General features: G+C 41.3%; 1 protein-coding gene across 2 annotated transcripts in view; it reads right to left on the reverse strand.

The window, feature by feature from the left end:
* The window catches only part of SCAPER (S-phase cyclin A associated protein in the ER), a 183,024-nt gene that overhangs the window by 66,502 nt on the left and 98,536 nt on the right, over positions 1-17,986 (reverse strand). For both annotated transcript variants that reach the window (XM_066635063.1, XM_066635064.1), the window contains one exon: positions 7,891-8,006. In XM_066635063.1, the coding sequence (XP_066491160.1) occupies positions 7,891-8,006 (116 nt within the window). The remainder of the gene's footprint in view (positions 1-7,890; positions 8,007-17,986) is intronic.

Consider the following 17,986-nt stretch of genomic DNA (forward strand, 5'->3'; position numbering starts at 1 on the left):
CTTAAGGGTGAATGCCCTGCTTCTGGTTCTCCTATGGGGTCATGACCCACCAGGACTAGAAGCATAGAGAAGAAATGCTAAGCTAGAGTGTCTCTGATGCACCAGCCCAACATTCTCCTTCAGCAGTCGCAACTTCACTCTTTAAAATTCCAACCTTTAACTCATAGCTAAATCACACTTTTATACAGACGTCTCAACCTGTGTTTGCAAATACTTGTATTACACAGATGCACTTGTCAGGAAGCAAAGGCTGGTGACAGTTCTGTGTTCAAGTATACACTCTATGTTCAAGTTCAACCCAAGACCAAACCTGGATTTGATGATACACAAATGTGTGAAATGATTCAGAGTATGAGACAGAAATTCTTGTTTCATTACATTCATACGGGTTCTGCGCAGTTCATGTGAAATATTTGTCCATAGTTCTCGCTTATTTTTTATAGATTGTGAGTAACCAAGGGTCCCCGACCTTGAACTGCCAGTAGGTACCCAGAAGTGGGGTGGGAAGACCCACAGAGGCAATGTTGAGGAGGAGGGACAGACATACATCCCGCAACCTCAAACTCTACCTCCACTGCCGTTTTTTGCTCCTTCTGCCTCACCTGCCATTCCATGAGAGGGAGGAAGGGAGAAGAAGAAGTTCACTGTCCTCTGTTCTCTAGTTCCTACATTCTGCAGAGCAGGGCAAAGGGGGGGGGGGGAAGGAAAGCATAATGGGGACAGGGGATCCAGTAGTAGCAGCAGCAACAGGTGTGTGCCAAGTGGCATCCCCATAGGAATATGGAACTGAGGGCACTGTACAGTACAGGGAACTCCGGAGTAAATCTTTATTCCTCCATACCTCTCAAACACAACAAACAGAACCATCCATTTAGTAACATTTAAAATGGTTCAATTAAACTGCTCATAAACAAATGCAGCTCCTCTTTCCCTTTAAACGTTCATAGTAGGGAAAAGAGTCATAGCCTCACCCTTCCTGAACCAATGCAACTTTTCAAAGCACTGGCTGCCCTGCTGTTCTAATCGTACTGACAAGTTCAAAACAACAGGCATACCATTAAATCGTTATTATAATAAAGCTTTATCTTGTAGACACAGGATTAAAGTTCTGAGCTGCACCATGCTGCCAGGATTTTGGGGAAAGAGATGTAGAGAAGAGTCCATGTAATCTCCTCATATCCACTTCTAAGAGAGGTATAAATATTTAAATTATTAACTTGAAAGGGCTTTTAATTTAGTAATGTGTAATATGAAAAATATATTAAAATATATAATACATTAAAATATTAAGTTTTGTGGAAGACTTCAAATACGAATTCATGAGATACAGTAGGATAAATTTTGATTAGGGTTTTATATTATTTTGCACTAAAACATAATTACAATAACCAAAAACTACACACAGTTTTTTGAAACAAGATCCAACTTTTAGTGGTGAAGCCATTCAGAAGGAATCCTATTTAAGAATTCATTTTCCTGGAAAGGTTTGGTGACAGCAAGTTACAGATCTGTGATTCCAGATACTGAGAGCAGGAAATCGGCACATCCTCCAACAAGGCACAGAAGTAAAGGATACTTCTGGGTGCTTGCAATGTTCTTATACCAAAGACCAAGCGATCCACCAAAAGTACGCATTTCTGAAGACTCTTATTCTCCTAGAAAAGTTATTTCCTCTGCAATGGCCTGTGCTGTCCTGTTCTGCCTTCTGAGGCAGGAGGAGTTAGTAAACTGACAGCAGTCATTTTCTTCTTACAAAGTTAAGCAGGTATAGCATGGAACATGAAACAGGAGGTAAGCAGTGGTGAAATCTGTGCATGTTACAGGGCAGAACTGTTGTTACAGAAGGAGGCAACAAAGGTCAAGCCTGGTGCCGCTACATATCATACTAGACTTTGCTACCCTTCAGAGGAGTCCAGGGTCAATGTCGGGTTGCAGTTAGCCTCGGGGCAAAGAACTGCACCAGATATTTGACCCTAATGACACCCAACGGTCACACAGTGATGGAGACAAGTGCATTACATTATTTAAAAGCTGGTGGCAGCCAATGTGGCTGCTATGAAATGCTTAGGATCACTGCTCCTATCCAGGTTCTCAACCACTGGGACAGAGCCTTAGGAATGGGATGAGGGCTTTACAAGGGTCCTGACCTCTTGAGTAATGATCACCTTGGTCATCCCCCAATTCTGCCACAGCTGGAACTATTCAGGCCAGCCCAAAATTTGACTTGTCTTACTTCCTCCATATTGGATTTAGCTGATGAATTCAGACCAATTTGTGAAATCAGACTCTCTCCCTAGCAGCTTCTTAGGCTGTAGAAGAGTCTTGGCCTCATCCTGCAAGTATAACAGTTGCACAGAAGAGGGACTTTCACAAGAGAAGGATTCCTCTGTCAGTGTGTCAGCAATAGGAGAAGCTACACTGGTAGATCTGCTCTTCCTAAGCATCTCATGAAAATAGAGGGGATGGTAAGCCTTGCCCAACCCTTTGGTGAACCTATGTTGTCAGGCACAGTCTGCAACAGCACAAAGTTGGTTCACTTGGGAATCCCTCCCTGCTAGTACTATACAGCAGTGTTTCCCAAATTGTGGGTCATGAGCCAATTTTTGGTGGGTCACAAATTTTTTGAAATGTTAAAAAAAAATTTTTTGCAAGCAACCTTGCCTAGTTTGCAGAAGAAAATCGTTAGCTGGAATGCTGACCAGTGATAATCTTCATACCCCCAACTTATTTGCTAAATTTCTCATGCCATAGATCATGTGTGAACCCAGTCTCAGCCTTTGGCCTGGATGTTCCTAACTGCCTATCTTGTTCTCCAGTTCAGCCTTCTGGGTACCCTGGAATGACCATAAAGGTTTGGGAGAAAAGTCCTTGACCTCCATTTCCAGGGAGAGTCTAGCAAATTTCTACATCAATGATTTTCAAACTTTTAGGGAGATTTACTCCCTACGTCTTTGCAGGGGAGGGGCAAGGGCAGTAATGCGATCCCCAGGATGGCGTGCTAAGGGGGGGTGAGGGAGAGTGCTTTTATTTACTGTGGGCTTGGGCAAGCAGCAGGAGTGCCAGGGAGCCCTGCGCAGCCCTCCACAGGGCTCCCTGAGGCTTGGAATGTTGAGAAACAGCACACGCAAACCACCTCCTGGTTGTGACACGAAACCGGAAGTGTTTCTCAAATTGAATGCTGTTTCGCAACATTCCAAGCCTTGGGGAGCCTTGCGGAGGGCTCCCCACACCTCCTGCTGCTTGTCCAAGCCGCGCCCCCTCGCCCCCTTAGCGACACTATCCTGGGGATCACATTGCTGCCTCCCCCTTCCCATGCCCCTTAAAGGGACCAGGGAAGTTTTACATGAACTGGTGGGGTGTGACCCACCAGTTTGAGAACCGCCAATCTACACACATGTACTAGGTAAGGTCTCTAGCAGCCTCGGAAGCACAGGACTCCAATCGTTATTAATAATTTAATTATTATTAATAATAAAATATTTCTTTCAAGATCAATTTTTTGTCTAGTTGGTTGCAACAGATTTTCATTTTTAAAAGCAAGTCCCGGTGCTAAAACGTTTGGGAAGCACTACCACACAGCATTGCTTGTTCTTAGTAATGTACCAGGTCTGTTATCCCATCTTTTCCTTGAGCGCTCCTTTCTTCACAAATGGGGGAGGGGAATTCATACGCTACCAGCAGCGGTGTAAGAACAGCTTCCCTGTGGTTTTCTGTGATGCCTTAGTAACATTTATGTCAGAACAACTTTCACCTAGCCACCACCCAAATGCTGCCCTTGTACAACCTTATGGTCTCTTCTTCACCAGGGCAAATTGACAATATTCTTTATGTTTTTAATCTTTGTGCAAATGGCATAAACCAAAATATCTCTATCATATTTTCTTAGAGCACCAAAGTAATTTATGCCTGAAAAGTTGCTCTGAGAGGCCTCAACTAGGACTTTTATTCTAAAACATTTGCTTAAAAGGGTTTGTAAATCTGCCAGTTCTGCTATGCTTGGCAGACAAGTTCTTACCCTCAGTTATATAACTGCCTGGACAGTTGGCATCTGTCTGCTTCTTTTGGTTGTAACTATATTATTTTGGGGGGGAAAAATGTATAATGTTTATAAAAGCTTTCTAATTAAACCGATAATTTCTTCAACAATCTGTCTATGGAGCTATAGCACACAACATACGCAAGGTTGACTCTAATGTGGCCGCTGGGGGTTTCTCCATACATTACAATCATCAGCTGCAAGTAGGAAATGGTTAATTAAATGCACAGTAACCCTGAAATCCTTCATAGGTGCTTTGCCTGTCCCTGCTAGATGGGCTCTCACCGCAATTGTTTTACTGAAAAAAAAACCCACCACCCATCAAGACTGAAAAAAAAATTGAAAGAACACAGTGTTAATATCTGGTTGAGGAAGGCCTTGGGGCATTGCAAAGCCTTGCAGTGTCTCCTCAAGTTTACAGGTGGTAGTGAGCTGCAGTTCCTCCTGCTCCCCTCACTGGTCAATGAAGGGGGGGGGGATCTGCAGCAGCAGACTGGTACTGGGGGTGATTCAGGGGGAAAGCTCAGCTGCCTCTTTTAACCAACTTCTAATGTCTCTTGCGGGTGGTTGCCAGGGCAGCTCGATAAGTCCACTGATGCCGTGGCTCCCTGAAAAAGAAAAAGAAGCCCTTTGCTATGTTCCACTGTGTGTTTTTCACAAACCTGGAAATGCAGGACTTCTGGTTTCATTTCAAGCAACCAAATTATGAAGGAGCACCTTTGTTGACATGGTTCCTGTAAATAAAACCGGAAGTCCCGCACTTCCAGGTTTGTGACAACTGAGCAGTGAAGCGTGGTAAGGAAGTGAACAATCAACTTTTCACTTGTTTTTAGTGAGCAGGAAGCTGATCAATGTAGCTTGTGTGTATGGCAGACTTGAGGGAGACAGTAGCAGACTCAGTATGAAGGGCACCCAGAATCCACTGTGCCTTGCCCACTACCATCTTCCTCTGCTGCAATCAGCATCGGGTCACTTCATGGCTGGGCCAGTTGTGGGAACTGTACAGGAAAAAAAAGTGGATACAATAATTTGGCAACACTGTTGTTTGGATTATCCATAAAAAGTGAGTGAACAAAGGAGAGAAATTCCAGAGAAAAGGGCTAACGTGGAAGCAACTAATATTATTACACTATATGGACAAGCCCTGAATAACCTGATAATCAGTAATTATGTGTAGATCTAACAAGAACTGATTTTATATTATATATTGTTTTCACATTTGCTTGGAAACCACACCGGCTCCTGCTGGAATTACACAGGATCCTTCCTATTAAGATTAGCTTCCGATTAGCTCTTTTGAAGCAATGAAATTCTGCCAAAGTTTATCTATGATTAACTGTATGCTCGTCCTAAACCTGCCATTGAAAGCATTGCCAAAGGCATCACAGAAATTCAGCATCTCTCACAAAGAGTTCTATTCACATAATTTGGAAGGTATTTCTGTATTCATTAGGAACTTCCTTCTTTAAGTTCCTTGTTGCCTGTGCGTCTTCCCCCCTTTTTTTACTGTTTATTTTCTACATATTTAGAACACCTTGACTACTTTTCAGAATATTTGCATTTCATGCAATCCCTGTAAACAGTGACAGATGCTTGAAATATGTTTGCAGTCTCTTTTGTGATTACCTAAGCTTGTTTTTAATATGCACCTGTCAAGAACAGAAGAAAACCAGGTCAAGACCGTCTTCGACATAAACCATAATTTGGTTTCCTTTCCTACGTGATGCATCAGTTGCCAATGTCTGTGTCAGCTTACTGTGGGCATTGGGATCCTCATGGAATCCCTTCTCCCTGATAGTACTTTGGGAGCTACCATTCTCACCAGTATTGAGGGTTGTGGGGCCAATCTGGCCAAGTGGGCCATCTAGTGGGCATGGGCTCTCAGTCAGCACCGGACCGGGCTGATCTCTGATGACATTCTGTGTTGCAGTTGAATACAAGTATAGGCCAACCTCCATATCTGCATGGGTTATATTCTGGAATTCCTATTTGGGGGTTGCTATTTAAATGCACTGAAAAAGGGGGAAAGCACCAAAATCACAATTCTTACCAAGCTTTGGAAAATACCACATTCAGGCACTAGAGGTGCTGAATGTAATGCAATGCAATGGAATAATTTCATACTGTACACTGCATTACATTCAGGACCTCTAGTGGCTGAATGCGGTATATAACAATGCTTGGAGACACAGAAATGCATCTTTTGAGCTATTTTTAGCCCCAAGATTCTAGTAAATCGTGTGGTGAAACCTCACAAAGGTAAGAAATGTGATTTTTGGTGACCCACCACCTTTTTCAATGCATTTAAGCGCCAATCCTGGCATCCACGATGAGTTAAATCCACAGATGCTTGATCCACTCATACCAAAGCTGCACCTGAATCTCGCTGCAAGCTAGGAAATGAAACCATGTCAACTGTGGTTAAGCAGTACATCTGCACTGAACAAGCCATACCTAAAGTAGTTGCTTTGTTTCTCTAGCCTATCTACTTACAAAGTGATGAGCTGATCTCTAACTCTGACCCTTGCTAACTGAGCAAAGAAGCACCTTTCAAAGCTGTGCCCTCTTACATTTAACGGGGAAAACAATTACCCCTATCCAGCCTGGACCGCAATCCTAACCAACTTTCAAGCACTGACATAAGGGCAATGCAACTCTGAGGTAAGGAAACAAACACTCCCTTACTTTGAGGAGGCCTCCATGACTGCCCCCCAACTGCAGAATGCAGCACATGCCCCACTGGCATAGCTATGCCAGTGCTGGAAAGTTGGTTAGGATTGAGACTCTGGTGTCTTTTCCAGTGGCTGTTGCTAGTGTTTCTTCTGTATTTTTTCCCCCCGATTGTGAATCCTTTGGAACAGGGAACAATTTATTAATTTCTTTTACTATGTATATTGCTTTGTGAATTACTCCAGTTGAAAAGCAGTATATAAATATTCTTAACAACAACAACATTTAATATTAAGAAAAAACAAACGTAACCCAGTCCTTGAGCTTTGTTATTGTTAATTAGCCCCTATTTAAACCCTGCTAACAGGGTACTTTTTAGTTGGTGCTCCTTTTATTTAGCAAGGGGGAGAATAACTGGCTCTCCTTACCCCAGCAGTGTCTTTTCTAGTGGCTGTCTGCTGGTATTCTTTTGCAACTTTTTAGATTATGAGAGCTTTTGGGACAGGGAGCCATTAGTTATTTGATATTCTTTGTAAACCACTTTGTGGACTTTCTATTGAAAAGCGGTATATAAATACTGTTATTAACAACAACAACAACATTTAAGCCTCCTGGCAACTTGGACTTAGGGGAGAAGCCATAGCTCTCTAGCAGAATCCATGCTCTCCATGCAAACAGTCCCAGGTTCAGCCCCTTGCATCTTCAATTGAAAAGGGGTTTTAAGATTGGGAAAGATATCCAAGACATTAGATCACTGTTGCAAGCCCAAGTAGACATTATTGGCCCAGGTGGACCAAACCAAAAAAGTTTTATGTGGAACTGCCTGGCAACAGCATGGCACAGCTTCAAAATATATACCAACTGCACGAAATTCACCTATGGCCAGAATACAATCCCAATTATAGGCTGGCACCTACATGTATTTTGGACAGTCCCTTGTAACATTCCTGACTCACAAGAATAGGATTTTCTTCCAACACAGAGACATGCCTGAATTTTTGAAAACTTGTTCTAGGATCAAGTTCACACAACCATAAAAAAAAATACTCTATAAACTGAAGCTTCCACTGCAACACAATAAATAGCAAGGGCAGGAAGAGCAGGAGCCAGAAAATAGACCTTGTTTTGGATGCCATTAATTTACTGACCACACCAAAACAGGGCAAACAAAGCACTGTACTTACTTCAGAGGAATTCGTGAAACTGCATTCAGGCTGGCGGAAGTAGTCACTACTTGAAGAATTTGCTCTAGGGCCGTAAATCCCCCGGCAACATGAAATGCAACCTGATCTGCAGTGTTCTGGACAAAGAGAAACGTAAAATGAATGTCAAAATATTTAATTCAATGATCAGGCCGGATAATTCAAAAGTTCTAAAGGTCAGATTTCATAAATTTAATTTGTGGTACTATAACTCTTGCATGCACTAGAGTACAGCAAGGCTTTGGGAAAAGGAGCCATTAATGTTCTTTCAGGGCATTGTGATAGGTATGCATTTGAACAGCAACACACGAAACAAATTGTCTTTTATCAATCGCAAACATATTGCCTTTTACCGCAAGGAAAACATCATCCAGTTACTGTTAGATTCAGTCTATGTACCTGTATGTATACAGAACCAGCTTTCAACACAAAATAGTTCTCAACAATCTAAAAATTTATATATACAAAAAGATTCAGGCAAGAATACAAAAACAATAAAAACAATCAAAAATGGGAAACCTAGAACAATGGAAATCAGGCACTCCTTGAAGTACCTGAGACCCTTACTGCAAAGGACATGATTAATGCTAAGGGGACAGAAGTTCAGTGGTGGGCTACCTACTTTGTGGAGAAAAAAAATAGTTGGTTCAGTCCCTGGTATCTATCATTAGAAGGACATCAGGAGGGTTGAGATGGATCTCTCTCTAGTAATTTTAATTGACTAAACTTTTTATTTATTCATTTACCACATTTCTATCCCACCTTTCTTCCCCGAGGTGATCCAAAGCAGAGCTTTTTCTTTTCCCAATATGATGAAATGTTAGAAATCCCTGGACTGTTAAAATTTCCAGGATTGTATTGACAAGTCATATAGAGATTGCTGTTAGATCCTGGAGACTCCAGGCTAATTCTGGAGGAGCTTCCCTTCCCTTGACCCAAGACCATGAAGAGATGCTGCCAGTCTGACCAGACAGTTCTGGATCAGATGGACAAGTATATTGTCTTACTATAAGGATCCCGAGTTTCATATATTTATATTCTTTTGAAATTGAGAGGTGGGGCTTTCAAAAGCAGTTTGAGATACAGTATTTTGTCAGCTGGTTCAGATGAAAAAGTCAACAATCTCACAGGTGATGTCCAAGTCCTCAGGCACACCTGAGCATATGAAGCTGTATTATACGGAGTCATATCTAGATAAATATTATCTACACTGACTAGTAGCAGTTAGTTAGTTAGTTAGTTAACCTTTATTGGCATTATAAATATTACAGCAGACAACTGACAACAAAGTGGAACAATACAACCGTTATCCACTAGACTAGTTCAGGAAAACTAAATAGAGAAAAAAGAAATAGGGTCTAGAAAGAAAAGGAGCCAGAAGGGACAACCTTATCCTTTAAGTAAAACAGGTATTAGATAGCGAAAGGTGACTACAAAAATTTTAAAGAAGATTTTATAGAACTAAAGTCCGGCGTTTTTTGTAATATATAGGCCAGGAAACTAGCCACTGAATACGTCAAGGGAGCAATAGAGTCTTCCAACAACTGGGGAAGGGGTGATACCTGAGGGGGGAAATTAGAAATCCAGGATTCTAAATAAATCCTACGATGGGAGTCATGAGAGGGACAAAAAAGCAAAATATGTAAAAGAGTATCCGGGGTCTCCCCACAGAATAAACATAATCGTTTCTCGCGAGGAACTCGCATGAAACGACCATAATGAACAGCTGAGGGAAATATGTTGAGTCTAGCGAGCATGAAGGCTCTCTTCAGTCTAGGATTAGTGAGGTGAAAAAAATAGTTTGAAGTGGCAACAACAAGTTGAGGAAAAAGACCTAGGGAAAGGGGGGAACAGGTCAAATTAAGAGAATTTTTTAAAGTATTGAATTCAGCTAGAAAAAGGTGGTCTTTGATAATTTTATAAGCTTGAGATAAATTTAGATCAGCAAGTAATTCTACTGATAGGTTAATGGAGTGGAGTTTAGTTTCCACTATTTTAAACCAAATAAAGATATACGTGTCACTCATTAATTCTGTGATTAAAGAGTCAGGGGAAGGAGATAAATGAATCCTTAACCAAAACTTAAAGGTAAAAAGCCAGGCATAAGTGGAGGGAAGGTGTAAACCAAGTTCTAAAAGAATAGTGGGCAACCGTATAAGATTAGGAATACCTAATATCTTTCTAAAAAAGGAAGAAGCAATATGATCCAAATCCTTAGAAACTGCCTGTATCCATATCGGGATACCGTATAATAAATGAGAAATAATTTTTGCTTTAAAAATTTGAATCGCTGCTGGGATGTATTGGTTTCCTGCATTAAAATAAAAATTTGTTATAGCCAAAAGGTGGGTAGTTGTTGAAGAAATAACTGACTTTTTATGTTGAGTCCATGATAAATTATAGTGAAAATGTAAACCTAGATATTTAAAAGATTTAACTTGAGTGTAAGATTGGGAATTGATTGACCATTTAGAAGGAGCCCAGGAGCGGGAAAAAACCATAATTTTTGTTTTGTTGGCATTAATTACAAGATCATTTGAATGACAATAAACTTGAAATTTGGAAATGAGCTCACGAAGACCGGATTTTGTGAGTGAGAGAAGTACTGTGTCATCGGCGTAAAGAAGAATCGGAATTGGCTTTTTATTTATTACAGGAAAGGAATGAGAGGTGGTGGTTAAGCTGGCAGGAAGATCGGCAATGAATAAATTAAAAAGAAGAGGGGCAAGGATGCAACCTTGCCTCACTCCTTTATTGATAGGAAAACTAGAAGAGAGAATATTGGTAAAAGGAAGACGGATTTGACATTTATTATGGGAATGAAGTTGCTGTAACAAAAACAGAAGCCTCTGGTCAATGCCCCAGTTGAATAACTTTTTCCATAAAAGGGCTCTATTTATCGAGTCAAAAGCACCTTGTAGGTCGATAAAGGCTACATATAGATTTGATTTATGATGTATGGAATATTTCTGGGCTAGAAAAGAAAGTGCAAAGGCATGATCCAGAGTAGAAACACCCTGGCGAAAACCTGATTGTTCGACTCCTGGAAGGTTTTTCAAACGAGCCCAGGATGACAACTTTTGAAGAAGGAATTTGGCATAAAGCTTCTCTATACAAGATAAAAGACTTATAGGACGATAATTTGACGGGGAAGCGGGGTCACCTTTCTTAAAAATTGGAAGAAGAAATGAACAGCGCCAGATATCTGGGAATAGACCTGTAGAATTTATCGTGGTAAAAAGAGAAGCCAGGGGAGCAGCCCACCAACCAGGATTAGTAAGAAGAATTTCATTGATGATAAAATCTGGGCCGGGGGCTGACTAGTAGCAGTTATTTTGCATTTCAGACAGGTATTTCCCAGCCCTTCTTGGAGATGCCAGGGGTTGAACCTGGGACCTTCTGCATGCAATGCAGGTGTTTTACCTCTGAGCTATGGCCCACCCCAAGCATCCTAAAGTAGCTCCCATGGACACAGTCTTGGTCTATACAAGCTTCAGTACTGTGAACCTTCAACAGACTAAAGAAGCAGAAGGGGTGTCTGCAAATGTCAAAAGTTTGTTTAATCTGACTGCATTCATGACAATGCACATATGGATGCACAAAACAAATATAATTGCTTTTTAAAGAAGCAAATAAGGTTTGTTATTTTTTGTTAAATTGAGACTTCATTGTATTTCAAAAGGAGTATATTTTATGATCATTTTCCTAAAACCTTTCAGAGTGAGAAAATATTTAAAATATCAAAATTAGAATCCTGAGTTACTAACTGCATTTTAAATATTGTACACACTCTCTCTCTCTGTCTCTCTCTCTCTCACACACACATACACACCCTTTCTGCAGCAACTTTAGCTCTCTCAAGCAAACATTCACACAAGGAAAATGCTAAAAGGCAATATTCTTTACAAGGTTTGCCCTCGGTTTCAGAAAAATTGTCCCCTGAGAGTTTCCATCTCCATTAAGAACAGTTTTCTGAAGTGGTCCATTACCACACTGCAAAACAGATTACCAGAGTTATCAAGAAGAAGCAATCTTGCCTGGTGTTCTATCAAATACCTGATCTAGTTGCAAAGCAAGACAATCCAAGCCTTTTTCCCCCCTCCTGATATGAACTGAAGTGTCCACACTGACTGGCATAGCTAGCAAAGTGGCAAATTATTTTCTGAACAAACAACTGCTTACAACTGTATTCTACTTGTGTAAGTCATTAATATTTCTACCAACATTCTGACACAGTTCTCAAAACCATTTCTGAACAAATGTTTCCCTCATACCAAACTGCCCTCATAAAACCTTCCCACTTATTTGCATACGAAATTTATATGCTGCCTATCTGCCAAAGCACTGTTCAGAGTTTAAGGGAACGGCTTCCAATTTAAGAGATTTGGTACAAAAGGAAAAAAGGAAAGAGGAAAATAAGTTCATTCAGATATTGATTCTTTTATTATGCAATGGCGCTATTTAAGGACCAGGTTGGACAATCAGTGTAGAGGTAGTTCTGGGAGGATAGGAGTCCCATCTAAGCTGAAAGAGTGGGCCAAATCTCTCCTGCTGATGTAGCCCATCTCCTTTAGTTAAACATATCTAAATATGGTCAAGGATGGCCATGAGACAGACTGGTTTCTTCAGGCAACAGATTGGAGGGACTGCCACCATGTGCCACTTTTCTCCTCTTGCTCGTCACCTTGGAAAATGTCCTAGCCTACCACTCATCTTTTCGCCACACTTCCTCTTATGCTCCATTCCTCTACCTTTTCAAAACCAGAAAATAGGTGGTAGAAGAGCATAAGGAGCTGGTGTATTGCTGAGGAAAGGGGGAGCAGCATTTGACACAGCAAAGTAGTACTGTGCGGGGGGGGTGGGGTGGAATTTGGTGCACTGCCTCAGAAACCAGGAGGTCTTTGGTCTATTGTTCCTAATAAAGAGAAACCCAAAAATGTATCTTACAAAAAAGGGCTTCAGTTATTCTTGTTGTTTACGCTACGATGTACTGGCTAAGAGCACAAACTGTGAATTAGGACTACCTTTGTACAACCATGAAATCACTAAGGCTGCAATCTTACACACACATCCGGGAATAAGTTCCTCTGAACTTAACAGGGCTTCCTTCTGAGTAGACATGCACAGGATTGGGCTGAATGTGGTCCTAGACAAGCCACGCACTTTGAAATCTCAAGACTTCCCTAGCTGCAATATGGGAATACAGGTGGAGCCTCTTTATCCATGGGGGTTCCATTCCCAGACTCCCACAGATACCAAAAACCATGGATAACAAAATCTGTGGGTTTTGGAGCCCACCTTTGCTCCAAAGAAGGCTCTGGGTGCAACTAGAGCTGTTCTGAGCCTCGGAGAGGTCACGCGCAGTGGTGTGCGGCCTCTCCGAGGCTCACAATGGCACCTGGAGCAGTTTTCAGATGACTTCTGGTAAAACCGGAAGTTATCTGATAACTGCTCCAGGTGGCTTTCTGAGCCTCGGAGAGGCCATATTCCACCATATGTGGCCTCTCAAAGACTCAAGAAACCTTCCAGACACAACAGAAACAAAGTTCTGGTCACATCTAGGAGGTCTGCATGGGGGAGAGATCTGGGGGTTCGGCATTTGCAATGGGAAGAATCCACAGATAAAGAGGCCCCATCTGTATCAGTACTTACTTTACAAGATTATTGTAAGGATTAAATTAAGACAATACATAAAAAGCATTCTGCACACTCAGGAAGTTGAGTCCATGGACTTCCTGTTCTAGGGAAAAAGTAACAAGTGAACCAAGAGGTCTTGTTACTGGGATAAATACAGGATACTTTGGTTTGGTCATTAACCTATTCCCAATGGCAAGTGAAATACTAGAGGGAGTACGCATGTCTGACGACTGCTGCAGAGTTCACCCTAGGCAGAATGCAGGGGGAAGGCTTAAGTGGTTCAATTTCTATGATAACTGCAACACAATGCTTACTTGCAATAATGCTGTGATAAGAGGTAGAGAGGAGTCTACAAGGCCCCTCCCATCAGCCTGGATAGGCATTGCTAACTGGGCAAAGAGTAACTTTTTTAACTCTTATGTTTAGCAGGGGCAGAACAACTCTCCACTCTCAACTCTTCCAGCATGGCATCTTTTCCAGTGACTCTTGCTGGTGGTTCTTTTGCATCTTTTTTTTAGATTGTGAGTCCTCTGGTGAAAGGCGACGACTAATTCATCTATTCATTCGTCTGTCCAGTTATGTAAACTGCTTTGTGAACGACTTTTGTTGTAAAGCAGTATATAAATATTCTTATTAGTATCAACTGCCATTTGGTTTCTTCTTTCCCAGACTGGCCTCCATCGGCAGCCACTGGATGCAACAGAGTGAGGGCCCAATCCTATCCAATTTTCCAGTGCTGGCGGAGTTGTGCCAGTGGGGTGTGTCTGCATTCTGTGGTGGATGGGCAGTCACTGGGGCCTCCTCAAGGTATGGAAACATGTGTTCCCTTACCACGGGGCTGGAAAGTTGTTTAGGATTGGGCCCTGAGGCTCCCTTCCATTGGTTTAGTTGTGATCTAATACCATTTAACTCCTCCCTTCCCAGACCAGCTTCTGTCAGCAGGCATTTCATCTGAATGCTGTAAAGGTGAGACAGTGAGGTCCCTTCCATTGGTCTGGCTGAGACCCACTGCTCTTCAGTTCCTCCTCTCCCAGAACTGTCTCATGCAGTAGCACTGGTACTCAAATTATGCTTTCCTCTCCCCCACCTGTTTCTCTCCCCCTTCTGATGACTATATTAGAATGTAAGCCATTATTTTAATATTTTAATTGTGAACTGCCTTGAGTACATTGGCTGAAAGGCGGTATACAAACATAGTAAATTAAACAGAGAAACAAGTTACTTAGCACATGAACTTCTTAGCCTTTATACATTATACTTTGGCTTCCTTCATTATGATGCTGTTCAAATTTGATTACCAGCACAGGATAAAACATGAACTCTGAAGGCGTGTGGCTCAGTTATTTCCCTACCTGATACAACACCTTAATGGGTCAGAATCCCCCCCCTTATCTTTACGGCTCTGACTTTAGTGGCAACTAATAGGATTACAGGCTCTCTTCCAATAATACAGCTCAGCTACATGCCAGCAAAAAATGACAGCCTAAACCTGAATTACACAGCCCGGGAATCCATCCAATTATTAACTAAAGTAACTGTTATTATCTAACCTAATCAAAGGAGAAGCAGCTGTTAATCTTTGGTGGCCTATAGTGCAGTGGCAGTCAGGCTAGATGAACCGTCTTTGTACTTGACTCTTCCAGAGCCAATAATTATGTCCTTTGTGATCAAGGAGGAAGAGCCTCCTTGTGTTTGTTGGCAGAGGCAACAGATGGGGAAACAAAGGTTTGCATGTTCATTAGCAAGACGAGAAGTGATTCTAGCAGGGTCTGGCATCTGCGGGACCTCTAATAGCACCCTTTTCTGAATGATACCCGTATGACTGGAAAGACTAAAATTATCTAGTTAACTAGTTTTGTGTGTTCTCTTTGGTTTTTTAGTGCTTAGCAGACAATCCATATGTAAGGCTGTTACTTAAACACACTAGAGAGAGAAGGACTTGCTTCTAAGGAAGCAAGAATAGGATTGCAGCGCAGAAGTCTACTAAAGTTAATAAACGCATCTGTTTCATATATATTTAGATGCAATGTCATTTTACAATCACATCTGCAGTTTCCCATGAACTTGGGAGGGATGTATATTTCAGCCTGCTGCCAGGAATTCAACAGAGGTCTTGATGTGTAAGTTTCACCTTAACTGCCATGTTATCTAGTCTATTATTACAACTGTCACTTAGTTTTAGTCAATTCCACAATCAATTGCATTTGCATATATCTGCCTGCAAGTTAATACAATAGCTTGGTTTTTAGAGGACACACACATATTTTGTAATATACCTAATCTTAAAAGAGGCACTCCTCTTTCGAACACACAAGAGAATGCCTCTTCTTGGATGCGATCTGAAGTTTTTAGAAGCACTTGTACTCACTCCCCTTCTTCCTTGTGTTTCCTGATTTATCAAAATACCTTTGTAAGCAATCAAAAGTGTTTTCCAGGCACTTACCAAAGAGTAAATACCATTCAACTCAGTGGGATTTAGTTCTGAGTAAACATTCTCAGGATTGTGCTGCACTTGATTCATCCAACGCAATAATCGATAAATGTTGCAGATTAGTTTATTACATTGCTTTGCAGTCATCACTAACACAGAAATATGCTACATCTGTCCAATGGCAAAATACATTAGACACAAAATACATTGGAGAAAAATACATTGCAGAAATGGTACCATTTGACAAAATGCATTGGAGAACTTGTACCCTTGAATGCTTCCCAGCCTGAGAGGCCTATTGAGAGAGAGGCTTTATAACTTCCAAAGAGGGCTCTGCCACCTAAATGGCCACTTTTTGAACAACAAAATTTGGAAGGATTAACCTATACATTAGGCACAATTTGAGGCCGGTATATGAAATGCTTATTGAATGACAAGTACAAATGGTTTCATAAACACCAAATACACTGAACTTCAGAATTGTTCAACTCAATTCTGTATTTATGAAACTGCAGAGGTCAGAGTTGCTGCAGAATGTGATTAGGCAGTGAAATACATTTAAACTCTGGTCTATGTCTTCATGATATTCCTATCTAAATGCCATTGGCCAGCTAAGATGTACAGTTCAAAGACTGTACGGAGGAACAGGAAAAGTTACTCCTTAAGACTGTTTCAAAATTTGTAGCAGATTCCTTAGTCCTGCTTTTCACTGAAAGCTTTTCTATGGAAAGGTTTATTTCTTTGGCTCGGGCCGTTGTATTAAATGTCACAAGGTAAAAATGAGCATTTAATAATACAAAATAACATTTTATTAACACATGGGGATTATTAAGAGCCTAAGACAAATGCCCTGTTTTGAACTTCATTCTTGCAGTGGCAACTTAAAAAATGTTTTAATTGCGCTGATGAAATTAGTGACATTAGTAGCCCACCTTCCAACTTGAAAAAAAATCAATAAATTGACAAAGTACTACAGTTTTTTTTAAAAGTAATCTTTACTAACAAGGTAGTCATACTCAATAGATTCAAAGCCAAAATATAATCGTACAGGCAGCCACCTGGCTTCAAATCAGTTTTCTAGAAGTGCTGGTTATTCTGTTGCAAGCAAGTTCAGTTCACTAAACTATCTGGGTGGCCTTAGGTACATGATTATTTTTCTCAGCCTCAACCTAAGCATGTATGTCAGAAAGAAAGAAAAGCATTGCCAGAGCCAATTGAGATAGATTGGGGTGTGTGTGAGTGAGTGTGTGAGTGAGAGTGTGTGCCTCTGTCTGCTTCCAGTTTTCACTCCCTGGAACAGAACAGTAGAGATGTGTAGACAAGAGTGGTGGGATAGATAGTCCATCAGCAATGGCCCATCCTTCTTGACACTGCAACCTCTATGCTTTTCAAAAAAAGGCAGGAAGAGGAAAGCAGACCAGTTATTCTCATACACACTCCAGCTTTCCTCTTCCTTCTTAATTAGTGTAATAGTGTGAAGAGGCAGTAGTGGTAAAGGTGACAGTGAATGGTTGCCACACGTGACAAAGCAAAGGGAGATGGTGCCTTGGCTCACCTAACTTTGGGTGTGTATGTGGGGGATAGGTGGAAATGGACTGGGCCTGTAAGAGAGCTTTATTCATTTATCCTTGAGAGGCGCATGCAATCAGGTTTCCACATGCTCTCTTTGGGAGTAAAAACCATCTTCCCCCCCCTTTCCCCAGTAGACAGGTATATCCATCTAGTTGCACTGGAAGAAGTGTGCACAAGATAAGGTGTGCTCCATCAGTCTGGCTGGGTCCAATTGCTGTTTAGTGCTTTCCCTCCCAGAATGTGCCTCCCTCAGCAGCATGTTACCTCATTATGCAACAGCATGAAAGAGTCTGATCTGGAATTTGCTTATTTTTTCCCCTCTTCCCGCCACATTCTTTTCATATCAGCTGGGATTGTAAGCCTTTATTATAAAATACCGCTTCAGTGCTTTGGCAGAAAGACCATATATAAATGTGGCAAAAATGAATAAAGAATATA

Source organism: Tiliqua scincoides, chromosome 8, assembly GCF_035046505.1.
Source record: "Tiliqua scincoides isolate rTilSci1 chromosome 8, rTilSci1.hap2, whole genome shotgun sequence".
In the NCBI taxonomy this organism is placed as follows: Eukaryota; Metazoa; Chordata; class Lepidosauria; order Squamata; family Scincidae; genus Tiliqua; species Tiliqua scincoides.